Source organism: Lupinus angustifolius, chromosome LG02 (assembly GCF_001865875.1).
Source record: "Lupinus angustifolius cultivar Tanjil chromosome LG02, LupAngTanjil_v1.0, whole genome shotgun sequence".
Taxonomy (NCBI): domain Eukaryota; kingdom Viridiplantae; phylum Streptophyta; class Magnoliopsida; order Fabales; family Fabaceae; genus Lupinus; species Lupinus angustifolius.
Genome location: NC_032010.1, coordinates 24510571 through 24537829, shown reverse-complemented (window position 1 = coordinate 24537829; position 27259 = coordinate 24510571). Strand labels below are relative to the sequence as shown.

At 34.2% G+C, this 27259-nt stretch overlaps 7 protein-coding genes across 14 annotated transcripts; 4 read left to right on the top strand and 3 right to left on the bottom strand.

The window, feature by feature from the left end:
* Positions 1031 to 2440, top strand: LOC109342164 (VID27-like protein). Of its 2 annotated transcripts, XM_019580215.1 has the most exons (3): positions 1031 to 1109; positions 1682 to 1846; positions 1901 to 2440. In XM_019580215.1, exons 1-3 carry the CDS (start codon positions 1095 to 1097, stop codon positions 2183 to 2185), a joined length of 465 nt encoding a protein of 154 aa, XP_019435760.1. In that variant the 5' UTR covers positions 1031 to 1094; the 3' UTR covers positions 2186 to 2440. The 2 variants fall into 2 exon arrangements, with proteins under 2 accessions (XP_019435760.1, XP_019435759.1); XM_019580214.1 differs by having other exon boundaries at positions 1682 to 2439.
* Positions 3686 to 4991, top strand: LOC109342162. Of its 5 annotated transcripts, none has more exons than XM_019580212.1 (4): positions 3686 to 3865; positions 3977 to 4058; positions 4184 to 4342; positions 4438 to 4991. In XM_019580212.1, exons 1-4 carry the CDS (start codon positions 3707 to 3709, stop codon positions 4500 to 4502), a joined length of 465 nt encoding a protein of 154 aa, XP_019435757.1. In that variant the 5' UTR covers positions 3686 to 3706; the 3' UTR covers positions 4503 to 4991. The 5 variants fall into 5 exon arrangements, with proteins under 5 accessions (XP_019435757.1, XP_019435756.1, XP_019435755.1 ...); XM_019580211.1 differs by having other exon boundaries at positions 4178 to 4342; XM_019580210.1 differs by having other exon boundaries at positions 3686 to 3894; positions 3970 to 4058; positions 4178 to 4342.
* Positions 4888 to 10422, bottom strand: LOC109342161 (nuclear pore complex protein NUP96). Its single transcript, XM_019580207.1, has 5 exons — positions 8001 to 10422; positions 7551 to 7674; positions 6060 to 6208; positions 5470 to 5567; positions 4888 to 5262 (listed from the first exon to the last, which is right to left on the bottom strand). The coding sequence occupies exons 1-5, from the start codon at positions 10395 to 10397 to the stop codon at positions 5067 to 5069; spliced, it is 2964 nt and encodes a 987-aa protein (XP_019435752.1). The 5' UTR covers positions 10398 to 10422; the 3' UTR covers positions 4888 to 5066.
* On the bottom strand, positions 12992 to 13781 carry LOC109342160 (50S ribosomal protein L18-like). The gene is made up of 2 exons (XM_019580206.1): positions 13686 to 13781; positions 12992 to 13469 (listed from the first exon to the last, which is right to left on the bottom strand). Exon 2 carries the CDS (start codon positions 13465 to 13467, stop codon positions 13123 to 13125), a length of 345 nt encoding a protein of 114 aa, XP_019435751.1. The 5' UTR covers positions 13468 to 13469; positions 13686 to 13781; the 3' UTR covers positions 12992 to 13122.
* On the top strand, positions 14384 to 17309 carry LOC109342159 (50S ribosomal protein L3-2, chloroplastic). The gene is made up of 6 exons (XM_019580205.1): positions 14384 to 14515; positions 14767 to 15065; positions 15166 to 15375; positions 16113 to 16217; positions 16381 to 16494; positions 16838 to 17309. Exons 2-6 carry the CDS (start codon positions 14778 to 14780, stop codon positions 17009 to 17011), a joined length of 891 nt encoding a protein of 296 aa, XP_019435750.1. The 5' UTR covers positions 14384 to 14515; positions 14767 to 14777; the 3' UTR covers positions 17012 to 17309.
* LOC109342158 (cytochrome b561 and DOMON domain-containing protein At2g04850) lies at positions 18490 to 19826 on the top strand. Its single transcript, XM_019580204.1, has one exon. It carries the CDS (start codon positions 18570 to 18572, stop codon positions 19779 to 19781), a length of 1212 nt encoding a protein of 403 aa, XP_019435749.1. The 5' UTR covers positions 18490 to 18569; the 3' UTR covers positions 19782 to 19826.
* LOC109342157 (heterogeneous nuclear ribonucleoprotein 1) lies at positions 20256 to 25424 on the bottom strand. Of its 3 annotated transcripts, XM_019580201.1 has the most exons (5): positions 25139 to 25423; positions 24928 to 25049; positions 24412 to 24638; positions 22850 to 24071; positions 20256 to 20865 (listed from the first exon to the last, which is right to left on the bottom strand). In XM_019580201.1, exons 3-5 carry the CDS (start codon positions 24631 to 24633, stop codon positions 20852 to 20854), a joined length of 1458 nt encoding a protein of 485 aa, XP_019435746.1. In that variant the 5' UTR covers positions 24634 to 24638; positions 24928 to 25049; positions 25139 to 25423; the 3' UTR covers positions 20256 to 20851. The 3 variants fall into 3 exon arrangements, with proteins under 3 accessions (XP_019435746.1, XP_019435747.1, XP_019435748.1); XM_019580202.1 differs by lacking the exon at positions 24928 to 25049 and having other exon boundaries at positions 25099 to 25424; XM_019580203.1 differs by lacking the exon at positions 24928 to 25049 and having other exon boundaries at positions 25139 to 25424.

The following is a 27259-nucleotide window of genomic DNA, read 5'->3' as shown; positions in this document are numbered from 1 at the left end:
ATGCTACCAACCATACTAATTAACCCTTTAAAACACAACAAAAACAAGTTAGAGACCATAAATGAAAATAAGAGTATTATAGTTTCATAAAGCACAAATATAATTTTGAACTCTACCTTCACATGGCAACCACCCAATTGAATTAAGGGTTTGCAACCTGTCTTGAACCCAGTTTTCAAAGCATCTAAACACTCATAGAACCTTTGAAAATCGATCGGCATGCATTGATACGGTCATATGCACACAATGCATGCATACATGTTACTTAAGATATGACATGGTCTAGTAAACTTTATCTTACTTGATCTTGTGGAATATTTTATATAGGTAACAGAAACCATACATGGTAATATATAATTAATTAGTAATATTAAAAGCTAATTGATTTTTGATGTGTGGGTATACTTAGTAAGTAATTCCAATGTGAACGTGGATGGTGATGTGATGCATACATTGCTATTCTTAGGTTTCATCATTCTAGTTGTAGATGTCAATGGTGGCATCATTCACCTATTTTGATTTAGCGATTACATCAAATCAAATCCAAGAAAAAGTAATATCAGCCAGCCACAAAACGACTACGTGGTCGGCGATGTGGTTTCCACGTGTCAATGTCCATTGGTCATGAATACTGCAACTAATGTCACTTGTAGGACAACTTGACATTGTTATTTTTACTTCTTTTTTTACCACTAATATGAGTCAATAATTGTGAATTTGATGTAATTGACCCTATGTATCCGACTGCACAAAGCACAGAAACTCTGAATGAAATAAAATGATAACTTAGATGAAAAATCATCCTCCATTATTTAGCCTCCCAATTGAGCTAGAGATCTAAAACAATCATATATTATAAAATAATAGTATAACCTCATCTCTAAGCTTTTGTTACCATTATTACCAAACATGCTTGCTAACATTTAGTGAATGATGTGTCAAATCTCAAGATTCTTGAACTGCCCCCACCTCTTCTTTTCTCTTAGAAGCTTGAGGCCTCTACCTCTATATAAATCATTCTCAGTACTCGTTTCCTTTCATCAAAAGCATACTTTCTTTTATCACTCTCAACTTGCATAGTCTTTGGTATTTCAATGGCCACTGTTGAGGTAAATCTTTAACATCAACTACTTGCATCGGTAGTTATTCACAACCCACAAATATATATATATATATTTCCTTCTTTTTGGTTATTCCAAGTTCCAACATTTTTTTCTTTTATTTGGTTTTAGTTTGATCTCAAACCAACATTAACATGGTAGCACACAGATATATATATATATATATATATATATATATTTTCTGAAAAATGTTAGTTTCACACTAATTTTGCTAATACCACATTTTAGATCTATCATTGATTAAAAGATATTTGCTTCGAATTAATTGATATACGTGTGAAAAATGATATTGACAAGAGTACTGAGAATATAATTAGTCGCATATTTTTTTATACAACTACTTGATCGATAATCAAATATACGGCTTTCTTAATAAAACTGGACCCCTTCTTATTCTACATTTCAATCAGAAAAGAAAATTATTGAGATACAAAATTTCACTAGTACATTAGAAGAAACATCAAGTTTGAAACAATATTAAAGTCAGAAAATAAGTATTTAGGTTGTGATGTAAACAACGTTTGGTTATTCTTGTAATATGTTGGAAATGGACATTGAAGGTTGTATCAGCACAAAATGCCTTCCACGAGGACACAAATGAGACATCATTGAAGACTGAAGAAGAGAAGATCACACAAGAAGAAGTTGTTGACACTACTCCAATACTGGCTCCAGATCAAACCAAGGAAGAAATAAAAGAAGAAGAAGAAGTCACAGTTGTAACCAAAGCCACAGAAGTTGCTGCTCCAGAAGGTAAACCCTCAGATGAAGTTGAGACTAAAGATGTTGTAGAAATAGAAGCCAAGGTTGAGTCTGTGACAATCACACAAGAGCCAACAGTTGAGAAGATAGAAGAGGAAACTAAGAAGGAAGAAGAAGCTGAGACAGAAGTTTTTGAGGAAACCAAAGAAAATGCTGATTCTGAAGTGGTTGATGAAGTTGTTAAAGAAGATAAGGAGAAAGATGATAAGACAGCAGCACCAAGTGAGGAAAGTGAGGAGAAGGTTGAGACAGAAGCTTGTGATGAAAAGAAAGATGAGGAAGTAGATGGAAAGAAGATTTAAGAGGTGATGAGAAGAGTGAATGAATAAGGTGAAGGGTTTATATAACTGTTTATGTCTGTGTTTGAGGGCTTTGTTATTTTGTGTGTTGCATGTCATGTAATGTCTTTTTTCTTTACAATGTTTAGTGCTCAAATAAATTAAATAGATAGTAGTAAATGTGTAAGAGAGGATGACCCACCCACTTCAATTATCCACTCCTAATCAAAAGCCTCAAAATGCCTTCAGTCATCTGTTATAAGAGATATAAGAAGATAAGTTATCTCTTCTTGTTAGTGAAATCATGACATGTGTCCTATCTCATCATTTTCTATCAAAAAAATTAAAAGTAAACAAAATAGTACACATGTCATACTTTTACTAATCGTAAAAGATAAGTTATCTTCCTCGGGTCCAAGCTTGTATTATTATAGAGCTAAATATATGTTTAGATTATCAGTGTGTCTTATGTGACAATTTCTTCACCTTCTTTGCCAAACATGGCTTTCATTTATCACAACATTCATTTAAAATTCAACTCATTTTTCACTTCGGAATCTTAGACTCATGAATCAAATGGGTTGAACTTGAGCTAAAATTTGAAATCGTTAAATAAACATAAATTTATGTTGATCAATAATGACATAAATTTGAACTTATTAATAAACTCAAAGTTTAATGAACTATTATTAAGTCAAAAAATAGTTTAAGATGAAACATCTAAAATTAATTTATTTCCATATAAAAGAGTTATCATATACAAAACTCTTTCTATTTTCCATAACTATTATATATTTATCTCTTCATTATTTATCATTAATTTATTTCATTAGTTATATCTCTTTCTAAAACTAGCTCTAAATTGCTAATGATATAATAACCCAAAAAAATTCATTAAACTAGTTATTAATATTTTTTTTAATTCCTAAATGGACAAATAAATAGAAACAAAGTTTCCCAAGGCATTAGGGATCACACGAGAAAGACTTGTGTAGAGACAAAATCATGTAGAAATAATTAATAAGATCCTGATAACATATTAATATTTTAATTTTAATTAGATTTAATCTTAAATGATATTATCAAAAACCCTAAAATGTACTCGTCTCTAAATATGATGTGTTACATGCGTCTCCATGCAAATTTTTCTTTCCGAGAAATTACACGCTATGCTAACGCGCCATACTGCCATAGGTCAAAATTCCATTTGGAAAATAGAAGAATGGAGAACAAAGAGCATGAGCATAGTCAACATGACCTAATTACTCGAACTTATTAGGAATTTATTATTGAAAATTTATCCTCATTACCATGGAATTTAAGAATGAGAAATGCTAAGGAAGGTAGAGAGTATTTTATACAATACAATACAATCTAATTTAATTGTCACCTTACAATTTCAAAGTTTTTCATACAGAGTAGTATTGAACTTTAAAAAGTTAATTATAAATAGTGGAGAAGAAATTTAGATTATAAAATAAAATAAAATAAATATGGTCCATAAATATTAGGGTAATGTGTGGATTATGTTATGTTAGAAGAGAGATGGCATCAGTAGTCTCAAATTGTGCAGCAATTGTAAAGGGAAGATTGAAAGATGAAGTATTTGTAGCAACAATGCCTCTAAGAGCTACAAAGGGACCAACACACTTATTTATGTCTGCTGCTTACAACCTCAACTTATGGGATTTACAACATTTCATGGTCATCATCAAACATTATCAACATGTTCCACTCTTTCCTCTCTCTCTTACTCTTACTTCATTACAATTCTTTTTAGTTTTCTTTATTTTACTAAGGCTATGCTTTTTTCAGGTTTTGGTTTTTGATTTTCAACCAAAAGATCCTGAAGATATATATGTGGCACTTCAAGTTCTTTCTGGTAGAGCAGTCCCAGGTCTGAGAACTTGTCTCTATTTGTAACTTTTCAACTTTCTGATTGGATTGGATTGGATTTGTGTCCATCAATGTTTCTAGTTTTTCCTTCCTTGATCAAATAATGATCTATGTTGGAAGTCATAGGAACCCTTCTTGTGAGGAAATTAAAAACAATGCCAAGAAGGAAATGCTGGCTAGTTGGATATTCAAAAGGAGATGGTGTGGAAATAGCAAGTGAATTCAACAAAAAATGGGAAACAAAATTGAGGGTTGGCCTTAATGATTGTCGTCATTATACCAATGGTAATAATTTATTACAATTATTTACACATTGTTGCAAATCTTCTGAGCATCTCTGTGTGTTTGTGTTGTTGATATTTTTCTGGTCAATTTAAAAGGTTTGGTCGAGCAACTCACTGGTGAAAAGGATGTGCTGAATCGTTTGAGGAATAATCATAGTTAGACGAATTCCAATGACTAGCTAGATGATCATTCCATTGAATCATCAAGTTTCCCTAGTATCATCCTCTCAACATTCTTCACCTATTTATTTTTCTATTCTGCAATGTTATCACTTTATGTTCTTGTATAACTACAAATCTCAACGTGTAAAATATTACAAGATGATTGGGAGTAAGTTTTGCAGGATATAACATTAAATTTCTTGTGTATAATGTGAATTAATTATTAGTTTAAGCTCTTAGAGAATGTTTACAAGGCATGACTTCATAACCATAAAATATATTGATTTTGAAGTTTTTCCTTCCATCTAAAACTCAACTCAGAATCGCACATTTAGTGAATGTTTTTTTAAGAAATGAAAAATCAGGAAAAAAAATACAAACTCACATGTAGTCAACATTTATGAATTATGATCATATTTAGCAGCATCTCCAACTTCCCATGAAAGACTATACTATAAAAAGGTACAAATACAAAGATCATAGCAGATCAAAATCCTCTCCAGCAATGCAAATCGAAGTTCTTCACAGATTTTAGTTTAAAACCCTGAGAGCAGATTGTGGAATTATGTAGCAATCTCAGAGAGAAAGCTGGTAAAGAGATGCAATGCATCCTGCAAGTGACCAGAGCGAAGATCTTCTGGAATAGGAGCACTGAAAGCAGTGTTAAAGCAGCTAAACTGCTCATCACGAGTAGCACCCTCACCTACAGCAGATAGCAGCAAATTGCACATCTCCCCTGCCATTTTTGAATACACCACCCTGCAAAATACGTCGTAAACATGATTATAGCAACTAAAACTTCTATAATTAGATGGACGTAATGCATAGGACCAACTAATGAATGACCACATGGCAAAATATACCAGTGCTGAACTTACTGCACTAGAGATGCTAGTTTCATTAAAATCGGGTCAACGAGCACTTAATGCAAACGTTTTTCCTGGTATGGGAAAGGACAATATATACCTTGCATCAACAGGTAATCTGCTACCCCAAAAAGCCAATGATTCATTTAGTTGGCTGACTAATTCCTCCAAAGCAGCATTTTTACTTTGAAGAGAATCCTGAAAAAGGAAATTACATGAGTTTAATCAATTAAATAAAAAAGAGAGAATTTACCTAATATTTAAAAACTGAATTCTTGATTGTGACTCTCTACTCTCCTCATGGAGCAAACAAACACTATAAATACAAAAAACAAAAATATGCCATGGTTGTCAAGAATTTCCACAATAAGAGAGTGGACGCCAATGGCACCTAGACAAATCACAATTGTTACCTAACATCATAAATCATATTTTCCTTAAGTCATCTAAACCGTTAGTGGAAACATTTTAAATGGTCTAATGTCTTCTCCACTACTACTGAGCTGTGAGATCCAAAATATCATCATATGATGTAGTGACAAAATTTTAATGTTGCACTTCCGTGTTTTCAGGCTCAGGCTCAAGTTTTAGGTACACTTCAAATTACTACAAACCATATAAGAATCAAATTATAATAGCAATAATTGTTCACATAAATGATGATACTATAGATGATCATATGATCCATACCAATTCAGTCATGGCATTAGTGTCCCCCTGAAGTGAGTTTCTCATCCAATAAAATGAAATATAAATTCCAGCTCCCAACTCCCAGTTCTCAATTTCAGATTTATGATCCTCCATGGAAGTCACAATCCTCCATATCTCCGTGTGTTTGGCTACAAAAGATATGAAAGAAGTTACTCATTATGCAAAAATTACTTATCAAGAGTTAAAGAGAAAAAATCTAGTAAACTTTCTACTATTTAAAAGAACGACTTAGCAGTAAACAATTTTCAGCAATTTAAAGTAATAATGCATGGAGTGGTTCAAATATAGTTGCAGGTCGATTCTTGATAATTTTCCTCGAGATTCTTTTCATCATTTGACTGGGTTACTCTAGATACATATATGGTAGCTATGACAAAACTGAAGTCCATTTAGGATAGGGTTTTGAAACTATGAAGGGTCTACAAGATCCTTTACTTGCTAGTCAACTTTCATATATGTACATAAAAGGGTAGCTATTTACAAAATGAGATAGAACAAATTTTCATTTATGAATAATAGGGGGTGAGCTTTGATGCACCGGTAAGGTTGCTGCTTAGTAACCAAGAAATACATTTTCTGTACATCTACCCTCCCAGAACCCACTAGCTGGAAGCCTCATGCATTAGGCCGCTTTTTTATATTCGGTATATTGAATGGGCTTGACTACTGTAGTTTCAACTTATTTCTGGGTCATCTAAAAAAGATTGTTTTTTTACTATTTGAGCTGCTTATAAAAAAGATTGCTTTCAAATAATCAATCAACTAACTGTTCAACAAATTCCAGTCCAGTAAGCCTCTAAAATGAGATGCCTCATTTTTACATTATAATTCCAAGGATTATCTTAATTTCTGGTAAATTCCAAAATTTCTACGTTATGAATTATGATGATAATTATCCTTTTCTGTCATAAATAAGACAGCTGAAAACTAGAGATTGTGCAGAGCCAGTTAGGTACTTATACAGCAGCCAGCCTATATAATTCATCTTTTCTTTTCAGTATATACTATTATACTGCCAGTAACCGACCCCACCTAGTGGGGCTAAGGCTTGGTTGATGTATATTTGATTAATTATACTACCAGCTTAACAACAGTTCAAACTTTGTTGTCAATTAACTTAGTCTCAAAGACTAGTGTTTCTACAGCCCGAGCATCACCTGCTGGAGCTCCTATTAAATTGAGCATTTACATAGTATGAAAAAACATGAAATACAAGTTAGAGCATCATTCTTTCGATTAATTAATGAAGAGCTATCAGTGCAACAACTATCTTATGGGTATTCATGAGAGAAGTTCAAATACTCTCAGATCTTAATTGAAATCTAGCTCATGTATGATTCACACAAAAATGTAAAAAGCACTGATCTAAAAAAATAGCACATCTGAAATTTTAAGGAGATAACATAATAACAGCTTTATACAAGCATTTAGTAGTATCTTTTTTAACAAGCCATAGAGACATCAGCTTACCTTGCAAGAATAACTTATGAGCAACTGAAGTTATAAAAATGGTATGAGCTTTCTGCCAATTTGCACACTGAAGAAAGTGCTCAAGGGCTTTTGAGAGATCCCCATTATAACTATAATAAATAGCCTGCATTAAATCATTCAAATATATATATAACAAATTCGTAACAAAAAACTTAGAACTTCCAAGACATTTTTCAAGCATTAGCACAGCCCACAAATCAGTGAAGAACACAAGGACAACAAGTTAAAGTAGTTTTACTAAGAATTTGACCATAAAGATAGCCCCTATGAATCTCAGTTTTATTTTTTGTAAACTCTTCCCAAGAGAAAACATGATTTACACACTGAACCGATTCATAGTATAACCAATTAACCAGAATATAGTTCTCATGGATGTCATAAAATTCATCTTTTATGGAAAAAGAAAATAAATAAATAAATAAAGCATACCAAAGCCTCATGCATCCATTCTGTGGGAATGCCTAAATCCTCAATGAACTGGTATTGAGATTCATCTGAACTCCAAGTTTCACAGTACTGGAACAGTATTTCCCGAATCAGATTCACATGAAGATATGGATAATCTTCGCGAATAGGCAAGTGAAGGACCACGTATATGGCCCAATGACATTTCCCTAAGCACAACAGCTGAGACACATACCCCATGTCTAGAACATGAAGATCATTAGAATGGATAACACCCACTGCTTCCAAGACTGCACGTTGATGCCAGATCATATGATAATCAAGTGGATCAGGGGTTGAGGAGAAGGCACTAAGCATATTCTTCAAAAACCCGAACTCTGTCTCTTCACTAGCATGAAGAAGCATGAGGTAAAATGAAATGTCAAAGTGTTTATCGGCGCTACAACTGATAGCCTCCTCTGATGTTCCTTCATCAATAAAGAGTGGAACTGGAAATGGGGCCCTTCCCTCATCAAGAAAATGTTTATAAGTCCGAAAAGCATTGGGTAACGAAGTGTCAGGTGGTAACTTGTACCACATCAACAACCCTAAGAATCTCCTCCAGTCAAGTTTGGAATAACCAAGCAATGCATCATGAATATTTCCTGCGAGCAATTCATACAGTCTCAACCTGTCCTTTTCGATGAAACTAAAATCCAGCCCTTTATTTCTCCAAATGTCAAGTTGCCTTCCAATATCAGAGCGATTCACAGTAGAGCCACCAGCCTGACCCAACAAACAAGCCAACCTCACATCTCCTTTGGACACAGCCTGTTGTACCGCTTCATCCAGTTGTCGTCCAGTCAGGAGTACAAAAATATGCTGTAGATAATGAGAGTCATTTAGAGAGCTTATTTGATTTTGAACATGATAGGAAACACTCTCACGCAACCAATAACTGAATTCTGCCCTCCTCATAAGAGGGAGTGCTTCTGGTTCAACATCTTGAGAAGCGTCTTTCATATCCTGCATCATATCTTCTTCATTGTCAGCATCCAAAGATTCTACTTGACCTTTTGGTTCTCTTTCAGAAAAAAGAACTCTAATTAATTCCCAGGTCATGACTTGATGTGTCAAACCCAAACGGGTAGAGGAAGATAACTCAGGAACAGTCAATTGCCTCTCAATAATATCACAGTACCCATGAGAAATCTCAGACAGGGCTGTACGATTAGCTTCAAGCTTTTGAAGTGTCAACTTGTAAGGACCAATTTCAACATCTTTCATCACATGGTTTAGTCCTTTATGAAAATTTAATGGAGAAACCAAGGTATAGTCAATAAGTTCCTCACTCACTTTTTTATTTTCATCCCTGACCAGATTATCAAAAGCAACTTTCTCCAAGTTGACAACTGATGATAATAGCCTGTGGTCGCTACCACTTCCTACAGGTGCACCAGAATGTACAAGAATGCCATTAGGTCCCCACCCAACTCCAAATGACTTGCCCATAAACAGACCAGCATCAACTATATTACGGGCATAGTTTCTGGATACTGGAGTTTCATGCTTGAGGTCTAGCTTAAAACCTTGTGTTTTAACTGTCTTAAGAGGTGTGCCCTTATGCTGCTGGACCATTAAAATGGGTCCAGGAGAATTCGATTCAAAACTCCCATGCTTATACTCAAGTAATGGAAATGGTGTTTTTCGTGCAACCGGTGGAGTTGATCTAAGGTTCATTGCCTGAGAGGAATTGTGGGAAGGCCTTCCATACTCTTTACTGAAAGATGATTTTTGACCAAAATCCTCTGCCTCTTCTTCATCGGGAAACATCAACAATCTCATTTCTCTCGTCTTAACAGGATCAAGCCTAAGATGAGCAGGAAGAGAATGAGAAAGTTCAATCTCGTTGGCATTTGTAGGAGATTCTTTCTGAACATCATGTATCTCAGCATCATCCATAGTGATGTCTCCTTCATCATCGTCATCACCAAATCCAAATCTACTAAAGTGTTGAACTAAGAATTTCCACTCACCTGTTGCTATATCAAAGGAAACAAATTCTGCTCCTTGTCTCTCGGTACTTTGTTTCAATCTTTGGACTGGCACGTCTTTAGAATTGAATATTCCACCATCTAGCACCAAAACTACTTCAGCTGGCTTGTTAAGGCCCATACCAACTTCAGGCTTATCATTTTCATCATCATATACAACTACCTCATGCTTATGAAACTTGACAATGTCATCTAGATTTAAGCCTCGAACATCAGTTTTGGTAAGATACGTGACAGATCCATAGCCAAACCTTCCAACAGTGAAACGAGGAACACGAGTGCAATAACCAGGGTCAACGAGTTCAAGCGATGCTAACTCCTCCAAAGACGGTTTGGTATAGTAACCATGGGAGTGCAAGACTGGTAAGGAAGCTTCAACTTGTCTCATGGTCTAATTTGGTGGATTGATTCACCTTTAACAAACCCTTGTTTTTGTTGCAATTATGCACAACTTGACATGTTCCGTTTTGAACATTTAAAATTTGAACCAAAATCAGGTGGTTAGATTAGGGATTGCATCACCTTATTGCACCTATCGCACATACATAGATAAATAGGCTTAAATATTAGAGTGAAAAGAAAATGTAAAATTGAAAATATAGGTAACTACAACACAGTATAGATGAAGTTCAGAATGTTATGAAACGATATTAAAGTGAAGTTGAAGAGTGTAAGAAGAGTTACTCACAGAGAAGAGAACAGCAGCAATAAAGAGAAAGCAAGTGAAGAAGAAGAAGAAGAAAGAGAGGTTTTACGCGATTGTTATTTCGATCGAGAGGGAAATCAAATTGGGCTTCAATGGCCCAATCTTAAATTTGGTTGGGCCTGGCTGAACCCTAGGGTTTAGATTTTCCTCAAAATAATACTTTTAAACCCCCAAACTTTTTATTAGGAAAATATGTTATCTTCTCCGATTATTAAAATCATCATATGTGTATTATTTAATCTTTTTATATAGACATATTTCTAAAAACTAGAAAATAATAGTATATATGTCATGATTTTAGTAATAATAATTTATCTCCAATACAATGAGATGTTTTATTCTCTTGTGAAATTCTAAAAGTACAATGTTCTCCCTTGCCCAAATTTCCTTAGAAACAATATTCCCCCTCTAATATCATTTCACTCCGCTCAAACTTTATCTCACTGGAATCTTGTTCAACCTCATTTCATCATATGTTATAGAAGTTACATCAATTTAAAATAAAACAATCTGTAACATTTCTCATGTGTATTGTGACCCAAGATCACTCATGTATTTCTTGTAGAGAAACTAGTCAAAGGCACATAGTCATATGTGTTTTTCTGGTAGGAATGTATATATTTGACATTGGTTACATATATGTATGTCATATGGTTAAACGAGATAGATTTGTTCATGATTATACTAAGGGAATGGAGTATCTCCTGGTATAAGGAGATAAGTTATCTCCTGATATGAGGAGATACATTATTCTCTTATACTAAACATCAAAGTTTTGATAGTTTCTAAAAGTACAATCCTATATGAACTACTCAATTAAGCGCATGGTAAGGTATTCAAAGATTTTGTTATTTAGATTGTATTTTTATATGTTTGGATTAACTGAAATCTGTTAGTAGCAATTTATGCTCAAATATTTATTTGACACATTTACTTAGTCTTATTAGGGTTTCAAGCAGTTGGTTCTATGAGACCTTCCATATAATTTTGGGGCCTTGATGTTCGAACAGAATTAAGTATATAAATTTTAAAGGACAAAGATGTATGTATTAAGTTTTTTATATTGTCGTGTACATCATTCATATTTAATTATTATTAATTTTTAAAATATAAATATTATAAATAGATAATAAATAATATACTAATTATATATAGATCTTTACGGTGAAGCATCACACATATAATGCAAGACCTAATCTAAAGTGTGATATTAATTAGATCAGTCTTGAAGATGGAGTTGTGAAGTGTTTTGATGTTGGGATTGCTAAAGTTGTGTTCCACTCTATCACATGATGTATGTGATAACAACCTCCTTGAGGTGCCTTGTTATAGATCATTTATTAGCTTGAATGGTTCTGATTTGGCATTGGCCCTAGTCATAGGACCCTTTCATCTTAGCTTGACCCTTGAATCAAAGGTTAGTCTCGACTAATTTACATCGGTATGTACCCATAATTAGTATATAAGGGTTGATTATGTTCAATAGAGTTCATGAGATAACATAAGACTACCCACACAAATATATAACATGGTTTAACATTTTACCTATCACTTGTTCCCCTTTTTTTACAAGAAGAGTTAAGATGTTGTTATATAAATTTTCTTTTCATATTGTTGTGGAATTTCACTAATTATGTTGTTATCTCTTTTTCACTTGACTACTTAGGTCAGTTTGTAAGTTTGTTTTTGGAGATAAAAGAATGTGAATTGAAGACTTGAAAGTCATATACAATTGTATTTTATGATTTCCAAAACTTTTTATTTCTTCCACTACCTTCAAAAATCAACTCACAAACTAATACTTGAGGTTTGTTCAGTAAAAACCCCAAGTATTCATTCGACTAATAATTTATTCATTTGACTAATAATTAGAGAATATAACATTAAAATAATTTATTCATTCCACTAATAATTAAATGCAAGAAGAATAATGTATGCATTACAAACAAATTCAAGGTGAAAATAATTTATATATTGCAAAGATAATAATGTTTTTTTAGTTGAAGGTAACCATGTAATTTATTGAAATTTTGGATGGTAAAATTGGTAAATAAATTATTGGAAGTTATTTTCATTTTTGTTTCTCAAACTGCTATAGTAGCACTGAATAAAAAAGAAAGCTACATGCTACAAGCTTGTGTTGCAGTTACCGAATAATAGCTTAGAAGAAAAAAATAGTTAAACCCATTGTATATACCTTTGAGGCATCTATGATATTTAGACTAGTAGGCAAAAGATTTGGCGTATGTAATCATGAACATTGATCTTGTATTTGATGAAGTTGTTAAAATAGATCTTGATGAAACATGTGCATATTGTTTTTACTTTGAAAATAGAAGTGAAGACAATGTTTTAAGTAGTGATTCTTATTTTGGAATGAAACAATAGAACAAGTTAAAAGCAGAACTCAAATGAACTTAACACCAGCTTCCCTGAGAGAATCAATAACAGCTTTAACCTTGCCATGATATTTCTGTTCCCTCTTGAGGTGAACAGAAACAGCAGGTATGTCCTTTAGCAAAAGGCGTTCGGCTAGAATCTTACCAATCTTTCCGGCTGCAGCGACATCGCGCTTTATCTCCAAGCTTGATTTCAATGCTTTCTCTTGTGAGCTTGCAGAAGAGGCCACAGTAGCAGTTGGTGTGTGTATCACTTGTGCACTCACATACTTATTGGTAAAATGCATCTTCAGAACATATGGTTTCAGATAATTTACAATCCTCGCTGCCCTTACCGGAGGTGGAATAACCATATCTGTTTTACAATACAAATAATGAACTGTCTCATTCTTATATAACAAACAACAACCAATCATTTCAAACAAGAGAATATATTGGAAAGGGATTGGAATAACAACACCACGATGCAATCATTTCAAACTAGTCAAATATTGCTAATAAGAAGGGAAAGGGACATTGATCGAACAGTAAAGTGTGAAAAAACGAGTAGGGAAGAAGAAGAAGAAGAAACCTGATTAGAGAGAAGGCAGCAACAAAGTGTATCTGATAATTTCAATCTTCTTTCTTAGGTTTTTCGCTAATTGGGTCGGATCTATATTGTTGCTCAATTCACTTGGGCTCCCTTTCACTATTTCTTTTAAATTCTCAATAAATATCATATTCAAATTCTTCACTTAATCAATTACACCTAGATATTCATTTTTTTATAATCATAATAACAAGTGTGAGCAAGATTCTTTTTAAGAAAAGATGTAAACATTAATAGTATAAGAGTTTTATACATTATTATTATATTATTTATCATTCATGTGTAATCATTATCATTTACTCTTTAAAAAAACAATTTAAATAAATGATTGATACTGTATCTTTACCCTAAGAGTACGAATCCTCTCTATTAATGTAGAGACAAGTACTTGAAAAATAAAAGAAAAATTAACATGTAATAACATATCTATCTTTTTAAGTATAATAAAATAATATTTTTATCATTCAAAATACAAGTAAATTGAATTACTTGCCCGATCCCTATTCTACACTAAGAGTGTATAAATATTATTACATTATTTATCTTTTTTGTCAAACAATATACGTGTTTGAGTGTGAATGTAGAGCAGAAAAATAAAATAGTGAAGATAGGAGGGTAGTGAGGGGTAAGATGTTGAAAGTTGAGGGGCGTGAGTGTAATTAGAAGAAATTAAAAAAAATAAAAAATGTTGAAAGGTGAAAACCCTAAACCCATAAGCGAAGGTGTTAAGTTGTTATTCATCATTTTTGGTGGTGACTCGTGACTCGGAGCTTCACTTTCTCTCTTCTCAGATTTCGATTTTCCATATCCAGGTATCATACCTTTCTTCATTTCCCTTTCAATATTCACATTTATTATTCTATTTCTCCATTGATTTTTAGATGTCTATAGAGATAAAAGATGAAATGTAAGATATGTATATAAACTGTATGATTTGTTGCAAGTCAAGTTCTTAAATCTGGGTTGGTCAAATAACACTGATGTTTTATGTAATATAAAATCACTTATTTTGTAAGCTTAAACAAATTCGAACACTATTGATCATATATACCTGTATGTATAGGTGTGCCAGCCATGCTGGCCCTTTCGAGAGGCCTCGTTTCTCGTCTACGAGTTTCTAACATCGACACAGCCTCTCAGCTCCATTTTTTAAGGGGAATGAGCTCTGATGTGATAATTGAAGCAAAGCCCCAGGTGATGACCCCTAACTCCAAAAGAACCGGGCTTATAGCTGTCAAGTGTGGAATGAGCGCGCTCTGGGATAAATGGGGTGCTAGAGTCCCTATTACTGTCCTCTGGGTCGATGATAACATTGTATCTCAGGTCAAGACCCCCGACAAGGAAGGCTTCTGTGCTCTCCAGGTGCCCTCATTCTCTCTTAATTTATCATGCTACAATGGTTGCTTATGTGTATGTTTATCTGTCTAATTATAGAATCGTTTGACACTTTGTTTCTAGTTAGATTGGTTGTGGACAGAAGAAGGAGAAACAATTGTCCAATGCTGTAGTGGGTCATTTTAGGGCTCAAGGAGTTCCCTTGAAGAGGAAGCTTAGGGAGTTTCCGGTCACACAGGATGCACTTCTCCCTGTTGGTACATCACTTAATGTCAGACATTTTGTTCCAGGCCAATATGTTGATATCTCCGGAATCACTAAGGGGAAAGGTTTTCAGGTGCTTTTCTCTTCCCCACTCACCTACCTATTCCAACGATATTGTGTGTCTGCATATTTTATCTCCATACGATAGTTGGTGGATGTATGGTCTTCCTTCTATGTTTGTTGAGATAAGTAGTAATTATGTTCCCAAAGTTTTTCGTTAAAACTTGTGTTGCCAAAATATAGGTGCAGGAGTTATATTTGATTTCTGTATTTCAAAGTGTTTTTTGTCCTCCTAGTTGGATAACAAATACTGAAATTATTATTTCTTAAATATAGATTAAGAAGCTGCTAACAGCAAATAATATCACAAGTTGCCACTTGCCCAAGTCCTGATAGTACCATAACATTTCAACTGACTTTGATACATATATTATGTGGCATTAATTATTTTATCAGCCATGTCATGCCATTTACTTCTGCCGTAGCCAGCATTTGTGTGTAGGAGGTTCAACTTTCAACTTGCATGTAGAAATTCAGTTGTTGGTGCATTGTTTTTTGCCCTCAATCCTCCATTGCTTGAGCTATCTACCGGGTAGGAAGACCAAATTTTGATTACATGCTTTGTGGGGTGGCTTATCATGTTCTTTTTTTGTTTCTTCGTTTACATTTTATGCATTTGAATATTTCTCTGTTTCGTGTTGAATCGTTTCACGTTAGTAAAGCAGACAATAACATCAAGATGCCAATTTTATTTATCCAAATCTGTTCAGTTATACAAGTATCAATTTCCATTATCCTCTTTGTTTCCAGGGTGTGATGAAGCGGCATGGATTTAAGGGGATGCCAGCATCCCATGGTACATCACGATCACATCGGCAGGGTGGTTCTACAGGTCAAAGGGATGCTCCTGGAAAGGTGATTCAGTCTCCTTCAGATTGTATTCTTTCTCAATACACAACTTTGTGTTTTTTATGTTGAGATACCATAATATGGTGTTTTGAATAAGTTATTTTATTTACCATGACTTTGTTCTGTGATTGTTGTTGCAAGAAATAATTTCTCCACTGTTACACTTCAGGTTTTTAAAGGTGTAAAGATGCCTGGGCGCATGGGTGGGGAACAAAGAACAGTTAAAAATGTATGGGTCTACAAAATTGACCCAGCAAGGAATTTGATGTGGGTGAAAGGCCAGGTAATTTTTATTATTTTTACTATTCACATTATGCTATGAAATTGTTGCTGAGGGGCACAAACAATCTGATATATACATCAGTCACTTGGATATGAATGCTTTAAATTTTAGAAATAATTGAATCCCAGCTATTCACATTCATATTACTACCATGGAAATTTCCATGTATGTGCCAAAGCTTCTTGCTGAAAAGTGCCTTTTACTCATACTAGTAAGCAATTGAGGATTCTGGATTCTTTGTGGTTGATTTGCAACTTCTATGTTCAGAACATTCTCACCAAAAATTTGGAATTTGGGTTTTATCACTGACTGCTTATTTCTCTTTGTATGATGTACACAACAGGTTCCAGGAGCTACAGGGAACTTTGTTTTTATAAAAGACGCTGTGTACGAAAAACCTGACATATCTTTACTTCCCTTCCCAACTTACTTTGTCCCAGAAGATGAAGATACAGAAAACCTGGAACCTTTGGTTGCTGATCTTGGGGAAGTGGATCCATTTATGGTTACAGATTAAAGAACTTTGTTCAGAAGCTGGTTTATTTATTTTAGGTTCACTTCCTCCAATCATGTTCTTTTAGATGCCAAAATGTTCTTTTGTGAACCTTCAAAGGGTGATTTTTTTTACTTCTTTTAAGTCTTTTACTGCAACTTTAGGATAAGAGCATTCATCAATTATAAATTGAGAGAGTAAACTTGCATGTTTTGGAATCTTTTATAAATAAGTGTTACACTTGGAACTGATCAATTATGCTTGCTTATTCTAGTTGAATTGTTTCCTTTTTCCGGCGAATCAAATTGGCATTGAATATGCAGTCAACATAACTATTAACCAATTATCTTATCCTTAAGCAAGAACCCGGGTTCGAGTCTTGTGGATGGAAAAAATGTCCGTTGGGAGAGTTAGCCCCACTTACCTGTGGATGTGCCCGACTCGGACAGGATTGCCTCCAGTGCGAGGATACCTGTTGGAAACCAAAAAAAAATTATCTTATCCTGTTCTGATTGAAATAATGATTCTGCAAGCACTATTTTGTGGATTAGACTTCCAAAATATAGCTATGCTATCAATTTAATAGTTAATGTTATATGATACTTAATATTAAGTGGTAAAATGTGTATAAATTCAATATATTAGGGATGTTAATGTTGTGTTGGAGAATTGAATATATAAGACAAGATATTAGAAGATGATGCATTAACTAAAAGTTGGGATTTCATATTGTAGAATAGTTGATAGAATCATGCCTTAGTTGAAGGATATAATTAGAAGTTTCAAGAGTGAATTAAATGAAGTTTAATCTAATTTTTAGAGGCATTAGGAGGGCAAAAAAATCTTCGGCAACATTATTAATGAATTTTAGAAATTAATGTTTTGTTAATATATTATTATAATATGTTGGATCCTACGGTGTAAAGGGTAGGTCTTCAAGATTGGACTAATAGTAACGAAGTAATGTTTTATCCTTCTAAAAATCTTCATACCTAGAAAAGATTGACATATATCATTTGTAAACCAATCGTTAATAAATAAAATATCATTTTGTGAAATATATTACTTTTTTTGTAGTTAAGAGGATTTAGTAAAAGAATATATCATTTTCCTTACTTTTATATTCCTTTTACCCAAAAACTTAGATTTAAAGTGAACTTGTCATGGGACATTTTTTGTGAATTTCTTAATCTTGGGATAAATGGTAATGATTAAATGAAGTTTGAGAAAACCACTACCTCACTGGAATGCCTAAAATATGATTATGGCATAGCTTCAAAGGCAAGCACAATATCTCTTCCTAATCTCATGAAGATCACAACTACCATTAAAGGGAGTGGCCACATTAGACATAGTAGTATCTTATATTAGCCAAAGGCTCTCTCCATTTCTATTTCCACCAAACGCATATTGTTGTCTTTGCTTTGAAGTTACTCACTCATTCACCATATTCACTTGCATGCTCAAAGAAAGTTCATGATGAAGCATTCCACTCATCTTGTGAACACATCATTACAACATATAAAATTGTTAACATAAGTAGAAAACCATTGAACCCTCTTCTCTCTATCTCACCAATATCATGCTTCTTTTCTATCTCTTCGTTATTCTCCAACTCTCCCTTCCTAATGTTGCATTCTCATCTCATTGCACCACTCAAACCACCACCAAAACCTTCCAAAAATGCATGAACCTTCCAACACAAGAAGCCTCCATAGCATGGACCTACCACCCTTACAACTTAACCTTAGAACTAGTCTTCTTCGGCGGCTTCATCTCGCCTTCCGGTTGGGTTGGATGGGGCATCAACCCTACTTCACCCGAGATGACCGGGACACGAGCCTTAATTGCCTTTCCCGACCCAAACTCTGGCCAAATAGTCCTTCTACCTTACATCCTTGACCCAACGGTGAAGCTTCAGAAATCACCGCTACTATCTCGTCCACTTGACATCCACCTCATCTCCTCCACCGCCGCCATGTATGGTGGCAAAATGGCCACCGTGCACAATGGCGCCACCATCCAAATTTACTCAACAATCAAACTAAAACCAAACAAAACTAAAATCCACCTAGTTTGGAACAGAGGACTTTATGTCCAAGGGTATTCACCAACAATTCATCCAACTACATCTAATGATCTTTCTTCAGTTGCAACCTTTGATGTCTTATCAGGATCATCAGCTCCTGAACACAAAGATCTGAGAACATTAAGAGTGGTTCATGGCACCATAAATGCAATCTCATGGGGTATCATGTTGCCAATAGGGGCCATAATTGCACGTTACCTTAGGCACATTGAAGCATTAGGCCCTGCATGGTTTTATGCACATGCAGGGATGCAACTTTTAGCCTTCACTCTTGGAACTGTGGGGTTTGGAATTGGAATTCAGCTAGGACAATTGTCCCCCGGGGTGGAGTATGGGCTGCACAGGAAGCTCGGAATCGCGGTGTTTTGCCTTGGAGGTCTTCAAACACTGGCATTGTTGTTTAGGCCAAACACTACAAACAAGTTCAGGAAGTATTGGAAGTCATACCATCACTTTGTAGGGTACTCCTGCGTGGTGCTTGGGGTTGTGAATGTGTTCCAAGGGTATGAAGTGATGGGGGCAAGTAGGTCTTATGTTAAGTTGAGTTATTGTTTGGCACTTTCTACTTTGGTTGGTGTTTGTATAGCTTTGGAGGCCAATTCATGGGTGGTTTTCTGTAGGAAATCAAAGGAAGAAAATATGAGGAGAGAAGGACTTATTGGAAGTTCTGACAAAGGAAATAGTGCCATTCACAACTCAAAATAATTCATCATCACTTTTAAGGGAATGATACATGATGAGTTTATAGTGTAAAAAACTCAAATTTATATTTGTATTCAATGCAAGGTTGGTGTGTAATTTTAATGATTTTGAAACACATACTAGCTTCCAAATGTTTAATTAATATTTCGGATCTCACTATTTTAGCCACAGTATGTTGGCTTCCAAATAAAAATTGTTGAATAGTTGATAAGATCTGAAAGATGTCAAAGTGAAGCACACATGTGATTAGATGACTATCCACAACAAAGTGTTGACAAAACCAACAAATCAACATAACATAACCAACCAACCATTGCATCCTAAGTTAACATCAAATAACCACTGAAACATATCCATTTTAATATAATGTTCACTACTTCTACAAATCTTTCAAAATTGGCAATGGGGGTAAAACCAACTACACTATAATATAATATAATACCTTTAAAAACAAGATCATAGAATTTGGAAAATAGACAAATGGAGAACAAAATTCCATTTCTCACAGGACATGAAGTTTAACTCCTCTTAAAGAAAAGAATCAAAATATATGTTTGTAACTTATTCAAGGGGACCCTAGATGGGTATCCCTTCAATAATGTTTCACACTAGTAACCAACTCAGATACAATCTCTGCTAAAACCAAACCAAACCAAAATGGATACCAAACAAACAATTCCTGAGCAGAACTCACAACCTTTCAAGACATTACATGCAAAAAACTATTCCTCAACAAAAAAGGGAAAAATAAATGTTGTCCATATTGTTCTTCTTTTTTTATATTGATGCCTCATAAGCAAGGCACGATACAGTTCCGCTATATCCCGCAATCAGATTTTAAATCTCACTCAAATCCCAAAACCTAAACAGTAAATTAAAAAACTGAAGCCTTAACATTCCCTTGTAACTTCTATCTCTATATCTGAATCCTCAAAGCAGGCACTCCAGTTAGCTCTAGATAACCAAACATCTTACACTCAAATACAGTAATAGTGCTGCAAAATTCACAATTCACCTGCTTCGCTGGACTTTATCTTCTTCACCTACAAGTTCGTGTCATCCAAATCATCTTCCTATGTAGCAATTCCTGAAGAAAAGATAGAATTTTATCACTCTTAGAAATACAACACAACTAAACTTGTATCAGAAAACAAGTTAAAAAAAACATATTTCAAGTAAAAAGCATGCATCTTAATTTCTACCCAAGTTATATTTTGCGGTTAAAATGGAGCGCAACAAAGGAACATATAGCAGAAGAGCACTAATTGATCAAACCAACTTTTACTAATATATACAAATAATCAAAGATTAATTCATATCAGCTCCCTCTCACTAGCACTCCCAAGTAACTTCCGAAGGCATGAGAAATTTCAATGAAGTATAAAATATCATAATCCAAAGTTCTCATTGCTTAACTCCAATGTCAGAGTTTTCTTCCCATGATTTCAAGTTTTGAGAAAGACAGACATGAAAAATGTAGGTAATAATGTTAAAAAGAGAGCTCACCTTACAAAAAAAATTCCAAAATAAATTATTAAAATAGTAAGTTCACAAACTAATGGAATAATGGCTAACATGTTCAAAAACTAAATGATTTTTCTTTTCCTTTATCCATCTGATAACCCATACAAGTACACCCACCAATGATGCTGATTTTGAATCCACAAAGTTATGAACTAGAAATGAATCATTGTGAATTATGATAACCCCCATTATCAAACTTGTAATAATTTTTGAGTTTCGTTGTGACAAATTCTGTTCAACATGAATGAAGTAATACAGAATTTTGAGAACTTAACTCAGTATAAGACTTATGCAAGAACAGTGTACAAATGTAGGCTATGTTTGACACTATTAACTGAAAGCTTATTAGCTAAGGACTGAAAGTTGATAAGCTAGCTGTCTGAATCGGAACTGTTTGGTATGATTAGCTGAAAGGTGCAAAATGACATTAGCCCCTAGCTTATAAGTCACAAGCTACCTCAAGTAGCTTACCAAATACGAGTTATAAGCACGCAGCTTATTGAAATAAGCCCATATACCAAACACTAACAGGTAACTTATTTTTTGTGAAATAAGCTATTGAATAGCTTATAAGCTACTTGTTGATGTTAACAAACACACTGTAAGGCAAATTGTTATCATTGTACCATATGCTTCCATAGGAAGAACATACATGATTTCCTATTAAGGTTATTTTACTTGTTTCAGTATCTATCTTTTTAATAGAACATTGCTATTTTAAAAGCCTGTAACTAGATTATTTCATACTACTAGATTAGAAAGACAACCATATAAATGTTTGGAAAATCACTCACAGATAAGTAATTGGAACTCCGTCATCTAAATGACATAATGTCTCACAAGTCACAAGATGTCCTCACATTGCAAGAAGCATATCTGATAATATTTCATTTTTTATAAAAGGAAATGCTAAAAGGAGCTTAATTTTCCAAAGAAATAAGGAAAGCAATTACTCCTATTAAGGGATGGGGGTGGAGGTGGGAATACAGGAAATTGGATCAAAAGTATAAAGAACTAGAACATAGAAAAGTTGTCCTTTAACGCCCTTATACAAGAATAGCTGCAGTGCAATAGAACAATGAAAATGATTGGATGTCATTGAAACCCTTTTCAGAAACAAACATTTTATAACAAATCGTATATAAGCAAACCTTGCACAATGAAATATTATTTTCTACACGCCAAAGAGAAGCAAAACAACAAATCACAGGGTTGAGAATAACGGTGAACAACCAGTTACAAGCATAATAGCAAACTCACCAAAGAGTAAAAAACGACAAACATCAGTCAGAGATAATTAACCATGTACCTGAAATTTACTATAAAGCCGAGCAACTAACAGAGAACATTCATCTAGATCATTACACAAAAGTCCTAAAAGATAATTTAACAATTAAACGACGTCTAGACCCTTTTTTGAGGTTTGTAATAAAATTTATACTGCTAGTATACACTAATTAGTATACTCTGAAGTCACTATTATTTAAGTGGGAAGCATAGGGGAATGATCGAAAAGTTTAGATAAATATAAGTAAGGTGATTCATACCCCTATTTGGCTGCCTCTTATTAACAGTATAACCACCAACATAACCAGGAGAACTTTTGGCAGAAACGTCTGAAGCTGCACCGCCGAGTCCATAACCGAAGGGACCAGATCCTTCTCGCTCAGAATTTGAAGATCGCCAAGTAGGGTCACCATAAACAGAACTATTATTATAAAAATCAGCAAAAGCCTCATCAACACCACCATTTGATGGAGAGTAAGAAGATGTTTGGGCAATAGTGGTAGCAATGTTTCTTCCATACCCTCCAGTACCCAAACCATAACTGTTGTTGCCACCTCCATATCCAAGGTTAACACCAGTACTCTGTGACGACACAGTGTTCCCTCCCCCCGGCGCAGAAATTACTGAAGAACCCCCCCAATTGACTCCAGTATTGTCAAATGTGTTTCCTCCAATAACACTCCCACTACCTGATCCAATGTATGCATTGGAATTTGCAGAAGTTGTTCCATAACTAAGGCCACCATTCCCCCACAAATTTCGAGTCACTGAGCTGAAGAAAGAATTGTTTCCGCCACTACCACTGTCATATCCAACAGGACTTGCAAACCTATTGGAGCTGCCAATATAATAAGGATTTAATCCCTGACCATAACTAAGGTTACTACTGAAATTTGCATTTCCTCCAAATCCAGAAGCACTCAAGCCAGGCTCAAAATTCATACTCATTCCATAAGCAGATCCAAATGGAGCAGCAAATCCACTTCGACTACTAGCAACAGGACTGAATCTGCCATCCACCCGAAGCCCATAGCCTCCCACAGTACTTGGACTATATCCTTGAGGGAATCCATTTAAGAAACTACTGACCCTGCTCAGACCATAGTTATATCCACCAATCGGGCTGCGGCTTGGCCCTGGCGATAACTCCTTAGGAACTGCTCGCTTGACCTCAACCATTTTCCCATTCAGTTCATGGAACGTCTTAAGTAAGACCTTCTCAACAGCCCCCTCAGAGTCATAAGTGATAAATCCAAAGCCTCTTGGCCTTTGAGTGTTGTGATCATACATCACCACAACATCTGTTATAGTTCCAAACTGATCGAAGTAGTTCTTGAAATCACTCTCTGTCACGGTTGATGCTAAACCTCCAACAAATATCTTTCTTGTGCGGCCTGGACCAGGAGATCCATGGACGCTGCTGCCACTGTTCCTACTCACTAAGTTCTGGTCATCCCTGGGAACAGCTTTCTTTGCCTCAACCTAGTGAAAGTTGAATCAGTATTAACTAAAAATCAGGAAAGGAAAATACAGGAAGGTGTATCAATCCTTCAGATGTGTATTTAGAAGAGAAGATAATAAATAAAAGAAAAGGAAATACAATACGAGAACATAAAATACAGGCATAGTCTTGGTCCATTCTAAAATCTAGCTTAGAAAATTACAAGACCAGTACAACTTTACAAATAAAAGAACAACTCAATATTAGAAACTGCTATTTGCTAATTTGGAATTAAGTAATCATGTTTTGCAAGTCTAAGAGAACTTAAATGTCAAAATGCAAGTAGTCTAAGACATAAAAAGCGATATAACAAGAAATTACCATCCTTCCATCAATGTTGTGCTTCTCTTTTATGACTATATCTGCAACAGCTGGGTCGGAAAAAACAACAAAACCAAATCCACGGGCTCTACCTGTTGTCCGGTCTTTCATGATCACTGATTGCACAACCTCGCCATAATTACTGAAATACTCCCGGAGTCGCTCTTCATCTGTGTCCCAGGATATTCCACCAATGAATAACTTTCCACTATCTGATTGCATTTTATCTACAACAAGCAAAAGACACACACTTCATCCATTGAGCTCAAAAACTCACAAATGTAAGTAGCAGCATCAAGCATCCAAGAATATAAATCAAGCACCTAACTAGAAGGGTAAAAAAAATGCCAGTTACTAACTGATCCAATCCAATTCATTACACATAACTATAGGATATAATGCTATACACCATAAAAGGACAAAACCAAACACCACAAAGATAAAATCACAAGTTGGTAGATTATCATTTATCAAATTGTTCAAGTAAAATAAAAAGAGAAAAGCAGCAAAAAACACCTTAGGATTATAACAATCTCAGAAACAAAGTGTGTTAACGATGATGTTGCAAATATAGATACATATGTCGGATTCAATTATGAAACATCGGATCCTTCATCAAACAGTGAATCAAAGCACTCCTGAAAAGAATGATAAACATTTTGAATAAACAAAGATCCAAATGGATACCCAATTGAAGAAAGATCAAAACTTGAATGAAAAAACACACCGATTTAAGAAGAGGAGGAAGATGGTTAAGATCTGAGGGGAGGCACAATGAGATTATAAGAACAAAAGGGTAGGTTCAATATTGTCTTGCAATGCCTCCCCACCCCTTTTCCTCTTCTTTTTCTTCTCAATTTGTTTCTATTAGATTACCAAATGCAATTTCAATTACAAAACCGATTGGAATTTTTTATATATACAAAATAAAAAGTGTAGAGAGAGAGAGAATGAGAGAGAAAGGTTGAAACTTTAGAAGGAGAAGGGCGAGAGAGAGAAGGAGCGAGATGTCTGGTGTGAGCAATATATAGGGACTCGGGAAATGGATGAAGAGATTGAACATTTTCCATTTTAGCAATTGTGATTTTAGTTCCAGTAATACATGTTTGATTATTCGGCTCTCAAGTTCGAGTTTTATGGATAATAGAAAAAATACTTCCAAAAGAGTTAGACCTACATACATATAGATATTCTTGACTCGGATATAGTTGTATCTAGTGCGAGATAGCAGTAGGAAACAAAAAAAACATTTTCCATTTTCTTTATTTTAATTTTAAATAAAACAAATAAAATGATTTTAAAAAAAAAAATCACTTTTGTGAATAGCGGGCTTAAGCCCAAAGAGGTTACAAAATAAAACAATTGAAGAAGTAAAAAAAGCATGTGAGTTTTATTAAGTTTTTTTAACCATGTATACTCCATGGAGACAATGTATTGGTCATGTAAGCATAGACTAAAATAACTATAGCATAGATACAAATGTATTATTATATTTAAATTAATGTTAGGAAATAAACATAAAATAAAATAACTTTAAAATTTAAAGTCAAACATAATATGAATGTTTCATTGCATAAGCAATGATTCTATTTAAAAAATGAAATAATGAGAAAGGTAATTGTGAAATCCATGATTCTTTTCTCAAAATTCAGAAAAGAATTGTTAGGCACCAAAATTTAAAAAAATTTATTTTAAGAAAGTAAAGAGTGAAATAATAAGAAAAAATTGTGAAATCATCAATTTAAAAAGGAATTAATCGAATATCCAGATTACATAAAGAAAATCATTAATCGAGTATCCAAATTACAAAGGAAAATATGTTTTACATCAATGCAGTATTTAAGAAAATGTCTAATTTAAAAAGGAATTAAATAAACAAGTGTTATATATATAATTAAATATCAAAATTCATAACTATGAGACGGGTTAACTGGCTAGATATATAATCCAATGACGTGTGTGTATTTATTTCCATGAGAATCTGTAGTGCAGGGATGAGAAGTAGTTGGTTGGTCTATGAGGGTTCAATTAATTAATAATAAGTACTTTAGTAAAAACTTATTAGAATTATAGACTTTTGTTGTTATGGTGATTCCCACATTTTACCAATGTTTGATTGAAATATACCATATTTTAAATGCTAATGGTAAATTTATGATGTTAATGAGAACTAGGAATGAGCAAGACCAGACCCTACCCGCTCATCTACAACCCGATCACAATCAGGCCCTAATAAGATCGGGTTTAATCAGGTCTATAGCAAGTTCAGGTTCAAAAAATAGACTCGATCAATATTTACGATCAGGTAAGGGTGTTTCTACTCAAATGTGTAACAAAGAATGATGCATATTGGTCAAAAATATTGTTGATTCTCTAATTTTTCATCATATATACATGATTAATGATATATATACATATATCATTTTATATGTCAAATAATATATTCATAATAATAAATAATATTGAGAAGTCTTTATCTAAAATCAGTGTGCATTATATTTAATCGAGTCTAGGGTCAGGTTTAAAGGTTGACTCAGTCGATATTTAGAGTCGGATTAACTTCGAGTCTAAGGTCAGGTTCAAAAAATGACACCACCAATATTTACAGTCGGATAAGGACAAGCCTTAACTCATCTCATCATTACCCGTGCTCACCACTAATAGGAACAATCCCTTTCTTACTATTGATAATAATTAAGTTAGAAACTTAATTTAGTGAATCAAAGGCTATCATTTTGGTCTTGGTACATCAGCAGCAAAAGGGAAAAGAGTTTTGGAATTGCCATTTTGGAGAGTCATTTGCAATGCATGCGACTATTTTTATTAATATTTAATGATAACATTAAAG